At 42.8% G+C, this 11652-nt stretch overlaps 1 protein-coding gene across 4 annotated transcripts; it reads right to left on the bottom strand.

Moving 5' to 3' along the window:
* Positions 1-3535: 3535 nt before the first annotated feature.
* HAUS4 (HAUS augmin like complex subunit 4) lies at positions 3536-11418 on the bottom strand. 4 transcript variants are annotated; one of them, XM_028507899.2, is made up of 10 exons: positions 11138-11417; positions 9474-9541; positions 7278-7420; positions 7058-7189; positions 6579-6713; positions 5406-5502; positions 4732-4877; positions 4473-4603; positions 4073-4141; positions 3536-3926 (listed from the first exon to the last, which is right to left on the bottom strand). In XM_028507899.2, exons 2-10 carry the CDS (start codon positions 9526-9528, stop codon positions 3743-3745), a joined length of 1092 nt encoding a protein of 363 aa, XP_028363700.1. In that variant the 5' UTR covers positions 9529-9541; positions 11138-11417; the 3' UTR covers positions 3536-3742. The 4 variants fall into 4 exon arrangements, with proteins under 4 accessions (XP_028363700.1, XP_035886174.1, XP_035886169.1 ...); XM_036030281.1 differs by having other exon boundaries at positions 4473-4573; XM_036030276.1 differs by having other exon boundaries at positions 9474-9536; positions 11254-11416.
* Between the last annotated feature and the right edge of the window lie 234 nt (positions 11419-11652).

Below are 11652 nucleotides of genomic sequence, written 5' to 3'. Positions count from 1 at the left end.
ATTCTCATCCATGGAGGCCAGGGGGGCTCTGTGGGCAGAGCCCCCCCACAGTGGAACCTCGGTTCTCAAATTTAATTCATTCTGGAAAACTGCTCTGGAAGTGATTTGTTTGAAAACCAAATCTCCTTTTTTGTTGCCTGAGAGACATGTGACTGATCATTCAGGTATTAGCCCAAAAGGGTTGGTAGACAAATGGGACATTTTTTCCATGAACAACTCAGTAGAGAACCGAATTGTTTGAGAACAAAGACATTTAAGAACTGAGATTTGGCTGCACATATTCTAAATATATAGATATATAATAGATTCTGTTTCTTTGGAGAAACTTGATCTTGCTCTTCAGGTAACTCATTCTGAACTCTGGGCTAATCATTTACTTAAAAAAATATTTTTGTTTATTTTAGAGAGAGGGAAAGGGAGGGAGAAAGAGGGAGAGAAACCTTGATGTGCAAGAGATATATCCACCTGTTGCTTCTTCCACTCCCTCAAGTGGGGATCTGGCCTACAACCCAGGCATATGCCCTGACTGGGAATCAAACAGGGGACCTTTCAGTTTTGCAGGCTAGCACCCAACCCACTGAGCCACACCAGCCAGGGCTTGATCATTTACTTTTGATTACTTGCCCTTTTTTCAGCCAGGCTTGGTTCATGTAGGTCTCTCTAAATTCCAGCTGCATTTTTCTGAAACGAGACCTTACTTAGTCACTTTGGCTGGACCTCGGCCACTCAAATGTAAAACATCTTCTAGGGTAAATTATTTCTACAGATTGTTATCTCATCCATGATGAATTGATTCCTATATTTTCACTGTCTCAAGGTAGGGGTCCTGCTAGTTCCTCTAGCAAAATAGCTCAGGTCTCTCAAAATGGGAAGTGAAGAGACTTCATGGGGTGAGGGGCCCCACAGGGAGACTGGACCTCAGAGATTGCCCTGTCCTTTGGCATCAGACTGGTCTCTGGGGGAGGAGGTGGGTTTCCTGTTTGGGGTGGCTGAGGAAGAACGTAGGGTCACTCCTCAGGAGACCACTGACATTCACCCTTCATTGAGCACCTTGAGGGGACAGATTTTGTTTGTCTGAGAGCCCCAGTTTCCTTATGGAGTTATTCTACTCCAAGTTCTGGAAGTGATTTGCTTTGCCTTCTGTTATGGAGGTAGAATCAACCAGACTTGATTCCTGATTAGATGTGGTAAAAGACTGAATGTGGTAAATTAAGAGAGCTATGACTGAAAGAGTAAAGGAAAGAATAAAGGAATAAATCTTTTCTGGAAAGTGTGATGGGGAAAGAGGGCAGCTGAGGTCCAAGATGCTGACCCTCAGGAATCATTGCCACGCAGCTTGCCCTCCAAGTCCTCCCTTCCATGTACTCTACAACAGACAACAGCATATGCAAAGGGCACCTCCTGCAAGCTCCGGTCTGTGTGTAGAATGAAAGGACCCAGATTAGTGCTCCCTTCAGATGATACTGAACACAGCTTGTATGTCTTTCCCCTCACATGGAACTGTTGGAAAGATTTTCCTTCTACCAAACTACTTTCATAAGCTCAGTAATTAACTAATTTTTTTCACAAAATTAACTAAACATACTGATCCTTAGTATTTGAAATACCAAAACCTAGTGTGGTTCAAGATGAGCCCCTAATTAAATGAGGAAATGATGAATGCCATAATAAATATCAGAAGAACTATTTTAAGATCTTTGATGTTCATTTCCAGATGCTACTAACTACAAAGAGAAAATGTACTTTCGTTTATTAGGGAGATCTGGCAGTTACCACCTTAACGGAGTCATCAAATTCAACATAATTAATAGTGAGACATTCTGACCTGATCTAGCTCCAGAGTGATGTAATGTGAGGTACATAATGTCATCTACTAAGTATTTTTTGCAAAAAAATGTTTACCCTGGCCAGGTGACTCAGTTGATTGGAGCATCATCCCATATGCCAAAAGGTTGTGGGTTCAATCCCATCATGGCACATACTTAGGTTGCAGAGGTAGTGGGGCAAATATGGGAGGCAACTGACCAGTGTTTCTTGCTCTCCCTTCCCCTATTCTTGGGTGAGGATTAAAAAAAGAAAGAAATTAAAGAAACCTAACATCCAAATGTAATACATGAACTTTTATTGGACTCTAGACCATATTAGAGTCCAAAGAATTAGGGAAATTTGAATATGACTGCAATAATAGATATAAAATTGTTGGGTTTTAGGTATAATAATTTTATTAGTTATTCAGAAGAGAGCCTTTATTTTTAGGCGTTGCCTGCTTAAATATCTAAGGGATGAAATGTTATAACTAAGCATAAAATGGTTGTGAGGAGAATGTTTGTATAACTATATTTGTAACTCCCTATCTAGAGAGAGGGAGAGGAGGGAGAAGAGAGGGGGAAAAAAAGAGCATATTGGTGCTTATAGTATTATTCTTTCAACTTTCTGTGGGTTTGAAAGCTTTCCCCAAAGAAGCTGGGGAGAAAAAACTATAGAACTAAGCAATACTGACTGTGTATGAGTTTTTTCATTAATCTATTTGCTATTTGTTCATTTTGTGTGGGCCAACTTTTGCTTATAGGTAAGTGGTGGTAAGCACCAGTTAAAAATATTTAAAGTTGAGTCAAAAACCTTTATTTTTCCTATAAATCAATCCAAGAAGACTATCATTATTTGATCTAAGCAGAAGAGTGCCTCACAACAGTCTCCCTGAAAAGTGCTTTGAGAAGCTGTGTGGCCTCTTCTAAATAAAGATGGTCTTTTGCTTCTGCTCAGCCAACTCTGACACTAGCCAGGGCTCTCCCTTGTTCTAAGTAGACCATGGAACTTGGTTTCTCAAAGTGATCTCCTCCCACCCCCTGCTTCTGGAAAAAGAAGTAACCCTCCAACCACACCAGAGGGAACCAGGGTCACAGTGGTCTGTGTCCTTTCCTGTAACAAGAACTGGATGCCTAGCTGCTTTATCATAACACCCCTACTGACAACCACAGTGACAGAACAGTTCCCACCTGCCTTAACATCTAACACTCCTCTGCAGATTATAGTTCTTCAAGAGCAAGCCCCTTTTTAATCCACTCTTGCTCTTTAAGAATGAAGTCCGACTCCACATGGACAGGCTGGCACTTCCGCCCTTTGTGTAAGCACTGTAGATCTGTCTGTGTTTGTTTCCACTCAGTTCCCCGTCCTTGCCCTCACAGCCTTTGATACTCTTTTTCCATCTTTGCCCAAAGGAAAAATGACTAAAACCTAAATAGAATCACTTTATTCAGAAGATAATCAAATACAATAAAGGGTTGACAATGAAAAAATAGCTGCGCATAAAATTATATAAATCAGCCCTGGCTGGCGTAGCTCAGTGGATTGAGCGTGGGTTGAGAACCAAAGTGTCGCAGATTCGATTCCCAGTCAGGGCATATGCCTGGGTTGCAGGCCATGATCCCCAGCAACCGCACATTGATGTTTCTCTCTCTCTCTCTCTCTCTCTCTCTCTCTCTCTCTCTCTCCCTTCCCTCTCTAAAAATAAATAAATAAAATCTTTTTTAAAAAATTATATAAATCAGCTACATTTTGCAGAAGAGATTCAGTCATTGTAAACAGGAAGAGGAACCAGAAAGGTGTCCAAATGACTGCATTGTTTCCAGCAAGTGACTCGCATGCCCTAGAGTGAAGATGGCCCCAGACGGAGGTGCTCCTTTTAGCAGGAAGAGGAGGAGGCAGCACCAGTGCACAAGCCATGCCTCCTGGACAGCCACGTTCAGCAGTAGGCCTTGCTGAACTCCTGGAGTGCCCAGCGCTTGTTCTCAGTTGCCTGCTTGAGTTGGGTGTACTCTTTCACCAGCCTGTCAAACTCTTCCCCAAGGACTTCATAGGTGTTTAGGACCTGTCGGGACTTCTCCATGTCCTGTTCTTGTAGATGAATGGCTGCCTCCAAACGGTCCCTAAGAGCCCAGACACAGAAGACACAGGATATAAGGATCTGGCTCCTCAGAAAGTAGACAAAAATGGGAACATGTTAAAATGCATGCATCTTGAGAGTGTGGGAACCATCTCTAAATAGCTGTACCAAGCTTTCAGGAGCTCTCACCTAATGAGACGATGAACTTCCACTTTCTCAGCAGTGTAAGTGTCAGACAGAATCTTTAGCTCCTCCATCCTGACAGAGGAAAGAGAAATGTGAAGCTGAGGATCCCTGATAGAGACAGGGTTAGGAATGGGACACAGTATGTGCCCATGGTCAAAGGTGTGGGCTAAGCAGTGACAATTTAAACAAGAGCACTCTGAATTCCTGAGCAGTTTACTTCATAGTCAAATACCTATTTCAGAAAGCTTTAAAATGAAAGAATCAAGAATGTTGAAAGCTTTGGGGTAACCTGAAGGCTAATACTGCTGTGTTACATTTACTGGATCCCCACAAGGAAAACGAGACGAGGGCAAGGGTTGCAGGGGGTGGTTTGTCCCTTAGATCCATAGGGGTCATAACTCACCTCAGCTTAAGGATCATAGCACCGCACTTAATCTCCAAGTACTGGGCATTGATGCGGTCTAGCTCAGACTGAGTCCTCAGCCGGTGTTCTTGAAGAAGTCTCTGAAGTAAGGCGAGGCAGCGGAGGAGCACCTGAGCCCCCAGGAGGCAAGAGGAAGAGGGTGTAAAGAAGAGAATGCAAATCAGAAGTCCCTGTCTTCCCTAAAAGTGTCCCGGGGTCAGGGTGAAAGAGAAGAGGCTATCCCACTGCTCAGACAAACCTGGGAGTAGGTGGCACTCTTCTTCTCTAGCAGCACCATCTGCTCCTTGTGCTGACTCTTGGCATCCTGGCACTGCTGCTTCTCACTCACCAGGACCTCTGCCAGTTTCCATACCTTTGCTGCCTTCAGGGTTTCACTGTCTGAATCTGGGCGAAGAGACAGAGCACTGATTAGACAGGAAAACCCTAACTGCCATGGCCCTTTGCAGGCCATTTTTCAGTGCCCCTATCGTACTTTTAGTCCTAGAAATTCTGTCTTCTTCCAGGTTTTCTTCTAATGTCCTGTTAAAAAGGCCCAGTATTTCATAATTATGTTCTCTTCACTCTTACCTTTAATTCCACATTTGGCCCTTAATCCTTAAATTATAGAAATAAAAACGAGGGGAATACCTATTAGCATGAACTTCCCTCCATATTCCATTCTGATTCTCCTGTAAACAAACTCATCCTTCCCTGCAGCAAGAGGACACTCCAGCTTGTCACCTTACTGAATAAAAGGAGTTCGCACAAAATTCCTTACTTTTGTTCTACCAGTAAGGGAACAAACATCTCCAGTGTCTCCTGTGCTTCCCAAATTCTGTTCCACATCTAAAATTCAAATATATTGTTCTCATAAGAGCCAACCAGGAGTTCTGAGGGCCAGCTGTGAACAGAACACGGAAAGTCAGCACTCACCTGAATTGGGATCGTGGTAGCAAAGCAGAGTGAAACATTTCTTCTTGAGCTGCTCTTCCACTTCAAGTAGGAGCCGGGCTCTCATCCACACAAAATCCTGCAGCCACAGAAACAAAAAGAGATACAAATAGGCCATCAGAACTGGGAAGACCAGCCAATGCATACACGAGGACAACAATCTCAATGATAACCAAAGGAAATGCATTAAGAGACATCAGGGAGATTCATTTTTTAAAAAATTTAATGCTTTTAGTAAGGATATGCACAAAAATAAAATTATCAGGGTAAATCACCAGAGCACTATTTATAATGGCAAATGCCAGGAAGATGAATTTTTAGCCTGTCAAATTAGCAAAGAATAATATGACTGTCAAAATCCCATACTGATGAAAATGTGGGGAACCAAGGGCACTGAAAACACCTTTCAGGAAAACAGCTTGGCAATATACACCAATACGTTCTTATGTGTGGTATCCTCTGACCCAGTGATGCCACTTTGACCACTAATACTGGGGAAATAATCATACAAGGGCAAAGACACATATATTCATATCAGTGTGGTCTCTTACAGCAAAAATGTAAAAACATCTTTAATATCCATCAATAAGGCTAAACAAGTTATGTTATATTCATACAATGGAATCCTGTCTGTTATTTAAACCCATGATAATAATAAGAATACTGAGCACTATGTGCTTGGACACCATGCTGAGTGCGTTAGGGGTTATCATCTTCTTTACATTTATTGATTGACTTGAAAAGAAGTCCAAAAAAATATATTAAGTGAAAACAGATTATGTTCTCTATATAAGCATGGAGGGTATAACACTATTTTTGCAAGCTGCATTTCTTTCTTTTTTTATTTAATTAATTTTTTAAAAGATTTTATTTATTATTTTTTTTAAGAGTGAGGAAGGGAAGAAGAAAGAGAGGGAGGGAAACCTTGATTGGTTGCCTCTTGCATGCCTCCAACCAGAAACAGGGCAAGCAACCCAGGCATGCGCCCTGACCGGGAATCGAACTGGTGACCCTTTGGTTCACAGGCTGGTGCTCAATCCACCAAGCTGCACCAGCCAGGGCAACATGTACATTTTTATAAAAAAACAATACAATTTAACAAAAAAGTGTTCAAATATATAGGATAAATTAAGCCAATATTTGTTCATCCCCAACCTCTGAGGGTGGCATGAGCTCCAGGAGGTCTGCTTTCTCCAGTCCCAGCAGTGGATGAGTCTCCCTCTCCTGGCTAGGACCTAAGAGCTGTGCTAGTTCAGTCACCAGTAGCCGCTGTTCAAGGGTCTCATGAAACTGAGAAAGAGAACAAAAACAAAAAGAGGTTACTTTAAAATTTCTTTCACTCCACCTCTTGCATCCTCACGAACCTGTTCTTCACACAGTTTTCAAGTCCTCAAATATGTCATCCCCTTCAGATAACTTCTCAGCTGGCAGTGCCTTCTCCCGTTAATCTTTCTTTTCAAAATGGACTGTAGTTATGTGTCACCCACCTCTTCCCCCATAACTGAAGTCCATTCCTTTTTGATAAGCCATCATGTGAAGCTTCTTCTTCCCCCAGGTTATACAATCACAGGAAGCCATAGTTGGCCCGCTTATTCCTGTGGTAACCAACCCATGCTTTAGCTCTCCTGCCTCACCTTTTTGTCCTCAGAAGTTAAATTTGCATCTTGTATCTTCACGTAGTAGTCCACAAGCAGCTCTTGAATTACTCTATGTAAAATCTCAGATCTCAGCCATGTTGTCTTATGCAGTCGAACTTCCTTCCATGCCTAGAAAATCAAAAAAAATCTCAAGAAGGAACTTTTCTCTCAGAAGATTTTTCCTTCCTCCTACCATCTCTTCAACCAGGGCCCTTACCTGAGCCTGCTCCTTTGCCAGGGAGAGACTTAAACCACTCTCGTCCACATGTTGTGAGAGACTCAACAGCAGTTTGCTGAAGTGTGGGTTCTGTAACAAGTCCTCTTCACTCAGGTTACAAGGAGGAAGCTGTTTGCTGCATACTTAATGGGATGTCCCCCATTGGGACAAAAAGCAAAGAAGATATAGACTCTTAATTTATATAAATGATCATAACTCTTAGCTTAATAGTCACTTCCAAAAAACCCTAGGCTTTTGGTAGGGAAGTTTTCTAATTCTAATGAAATTAAAAAATAGAGACCTGGCTGATGTGGCTCAAGGGATTGAGTGCTGGCCTGCAAACCAAAGGGTCGCCGGTTCGATTTCCTGCCTAGGGCACATGCCTGGGTTGTAGGCCAGGTCCCCAGTAGGCGGTGCATGAGAGGGAACCACATATTGATGTTTCTCTCCCTCCTTCTCTCCCTCCCTTCTCCTCTCTAAAAATAAATAAATAAAACATTTAAAAAAATTTCAGCCCTGGCTGGCATGGCTCAGTGGATTGAGTGATGGACTACGAACCAGAGGATCACAGGTTCGGTTCCTGGTCAGGGCATGTGCCTGAGTTTCGGGCCAGGTCTCCAGTAGGGGGCACCCATGTGTCAACCACACATTGATATTTCTCTCCCTCTCTTTAAAAACAAACAAACAAAAAATTTCAAAACCAAAAAAATTTAAAAATATATATCCACAAATAAATAGAGGCAATGCTCAAAATAACAAGCATTATATTATATACAGGGGCATTAATCAAGAATTAGGAAATGAGTCTTTTTTTTTTTTAAGATTTTATTTATTTATTTTTACAGAGGGGAGGGAGGGAGATAGAGAGAGAGAGAGAAACATCAATGTGCGGTTGCTGGGGGTTGCTGCAACCCAGGAATGTACCCTGGCTGGGAATCGAACCTGGGACACTTTGGTTCCCAGCCCGCGCTCAATCCACTGAGCTACGCCAGCCAGGGCTGGAAATGAGTCTTTAATAAAAGTAAGATCTTAAAAATGGAAACACAGTTGAAGAGTATGAGACAATCTGAAATCAAGAATAAAGGACCCTTTAGTAGGGATAACCCCAGTACCCAAATTGTCTCAGTCACACAGAATAACTACAGTTCTTCAGGAAGGGAAAAAAAAAAACATGCAAAGTTCCAACTTTGGATACAATCTCTACTCTTATAAGGAAGTCTGAATGTATACTCTCCTTAAAAGTAAAAAATTTAACTGACCAAATTTCTCCTCAATGTAAATCAAGCTGAGTAACCCACGGGGACGCAGAACAACACATGCATGACAAACAGTCAAGAAACTGGGATCCTGTTGTAATTCCACATGTTCAAGGGGCTTTCTTTCCATCTCTTTTTTGATGTGCTTTCTGCTGGGGTCCTCTGTTTTACTCCTACTTACCAAACATTCAAATTTTCATTCTTTGGACCATCATACCCAAAGTCCTTTTAGAGAAGAAGAAATCTCCCCCCCACCCCCGCCCCACAAGGCAGAAGGATCAATATGAAAATGGTCAAAATATAGGAGATTCAAGTCCTTGAAGGATTCAAGATATAGAAAGGACTTGAGATATGGAAAGGATTCAAGATATAGAAAGGATCTGAGATTTTGGAGACAAGATGAAACAATTCAAGACATAGGTAGGCCTTTAAAGAGTTTTCTGGCTACCCTTGTCTTCTGGATATGTTTGCTCACACAGCATGGGAGCATCTTGAGTTTTTAGTTTACTGTACAAGCATATACTAAACAGGAGTCAGTGTAATCTGTTTTCTAATAACACAGTGTTTGAGAATCTTCATGTACCCTAATTTCCCTAGAAACATAAGCTTCTGTGAGAGGAACAATACCGGTGAACATTATAAATCCTTTTTTTTACAGAAGATTAAGAACCTGGATAAAACTTCTGGATAAGTCATCAAACCTCTTGCAAAAAGCCTTGGCTGGTGTGGCTCAGTGCATTGAATACCGGCCTGTGAACCCCAGTGAGGGCCATGCCTGGGATGAGGGTCAGGTCCCCAGTATGGGGTGCTCCAGAAGCAACCATACTTTGATGTTTCTCTCGTTCTCTCTTTCTCCCTCTCTTCCCCTCTGTCTAGAAATAAATAAATAAAAATCTTCAAAAAAAAAAAAAAAAAGCCTCTTGCAAATGGCTACCCTTACCTTGTTGGAGTATTTCCATCCCCTCTCCAGGTGAGCAGAAATCCCCAGATGCCATCTGATATTCTTATCTTTGGAATCAAGAGAGAGAGAAAACAAACAAAAAAATGAATAACCTGGCTGGCTGCTCCAGAGGAAACTATCTTGGGTTCAAATATCTATTGTCTACAAGCTGGGGAGGAACTTCAGGGATGCCTCTTAACAGAAAGGGAGTTTATTACACATCCTGGGTCCCAAGCTCTTATACATGTTTTATAGACAAACAGACTTATCAGTGGCAAAGCATTTTGCATTCTAAACACATAAATGTTTCCATTTCTTATAAGCTGCCTAAAAAGGCACCTCCATAGGCAAGAAAATTTTCTAATTCATTAGTCTAAGCAGGAGGGTGCCCCCTATCCCCACCATTACTTCTAAGCTAAAACTGAGCTGCTGCTTCCCAGTTATTCAAAATCTACTCCCTCGTCAATCACTCAGCTCTTATATTCCACAATAATTTCTTGCACTTCTTTAACTTTTTTCCTCTAAGACATGTTGGTAGTTTGTGTTCATTAACTCCAGAAACCCCTTTCTGAGTGACAAATCATCCCACATTTGCACAACAACTGGTTTTCACATAACAGAATTAGTAAAGAGCACCCAGAAGAAAGAGCATGACAAGATGCACAGGGAGGTCATCGCCAAAACAGTAATGCAAAGGTGTAGTTAATGCAGCTCAGGCCAGGACATGGGCTGTGGGTGTTTTGCCAGAACATAGAGTAAACTGGAAAGAATGACATCAACACAAAGGAGCAGTGGAGATGGGCAGTTTGGGCTCTGGAGACAAATTTTTTCCCTTGACATTATTTTCCATTTTGCTGCGCCATCCCCTCCTCTAAGGTATCAAACTCCAAAGGAAAGCTCTGCCTTCCAGAGCAGAACAGACATAGAAGGTTATTATGATTTAACACTTCGTGTTCACAGAGCATTTGGTTTATTCCCTTATTTTATGAGTAACATCAAAGGAACTACTCATTTGTTTTGTAACATGGTCTAGAGGGGAACGCAACTAAGGAGTCAGAATGCTAGTACTTAATTTGCAGTTCAGCTGTTGTTAGTGAATTTGAGGGAAATGTTTTTTTGTGTGTGCCAAACTTCCTTCCACCTGCAAAACTGAGATAACGATTCCTTTCTTGGAGAGACATTAAGAATTAATAACACAATCTACTTGTTAACAAAAGCCACTACTTAGGTAAGCTCGGTGTTTTCGCAATTCTGTTTATCGTTGATCTAAGCCTGCAAATAAAAGTTCTGCAGCCAAATTTCACACACGAAAATAAGGACCACCCTAAATTTCTAAAAAGTGAATGTTACTGCCTCCCTAGGGGAACTGCCCACTTGGAATTTTTTTACAGCGATTTTCTTTACCCTTTTTAAATGTAGAGGGCGTGGACAACGGCGGCAAACAGGCTGGATTCTCCACCCTCTGCACTCAGACGTGTTAAAACGCTGCTACAGGGACCCAAGTATTTAAATATTCTGACTCAGGCGTCTTTTAAATTCTTAGAGCTGTCTTCACACGCTGCACTGAACGTTAAATTGATTTTACAGGTATTTTCACAAGATGTGACCCTTATAGGGCCCGACATGAATCAAAATGCGGAGCGGGCTCTCCGGCGCCTACTTGCCTTCTGTCTGGGAAGCCAGTTTCCCAAGGCCGAGAGCTGCCTCAGACGCGGGGCCGGCAGGATTGACCAGGCCTCCTCTTCCCTGCAGCGCCGCCCGCCGACCCTGTGAAGCAAACCTGCACACCAAGGAGCAGTAGAAGCTCCAGGTGCAAGGCGGAGCAAGCTGGGGCGTCAACACCGGGACCCCGCCCGCGTCCGGGCTCCGGAACTTCTCACTCAGGCCCCGCGCAGACGTTGGGGGAATCTAGGATTCGGAGGACCGCCGGGGAAGGTCGGAGGGGAAAAAGCAGAAAGAACACGGGAAGTCTGGTGAGGGCGAGGGGGCGGGGCCACAACCGTGGCGGGAACGGTAGGTCCCACCCCTCGCCGCGCTCACGCCCTTAGACGCCAACGGCCGCAGAACTGGGATTTGGAGTCGGTGGTTGGAAAGCCAGCCGTCCTCGGAAGCATTCTTTAAGCTTTCTCCTGGATACCTACGTCACGGTGAGGGCGAACATTGATAAAATGGTAGTGAT

This window comes from Phyllostomus discolor, chromosome 1 (assembly GCF_004126475.2).
Source record: "Phyllostomus discolor isolate MPI-MPIP mPhyDis1 chromosome 1, mPhyDis1.pri.v3, whole genome shotgun sequence".
Taxonomy (NCBI): Eukaryota; Metazoa; Chordata; class Mammalia; order Chiroptera; family Phyllostomidae; genus Phyllostomus; species Phyllostomus discolor.
Note: the sequence above shows the minus strand (reverse complement) of the source record. Positions and strands in the feature narration are given on the sequence as shown.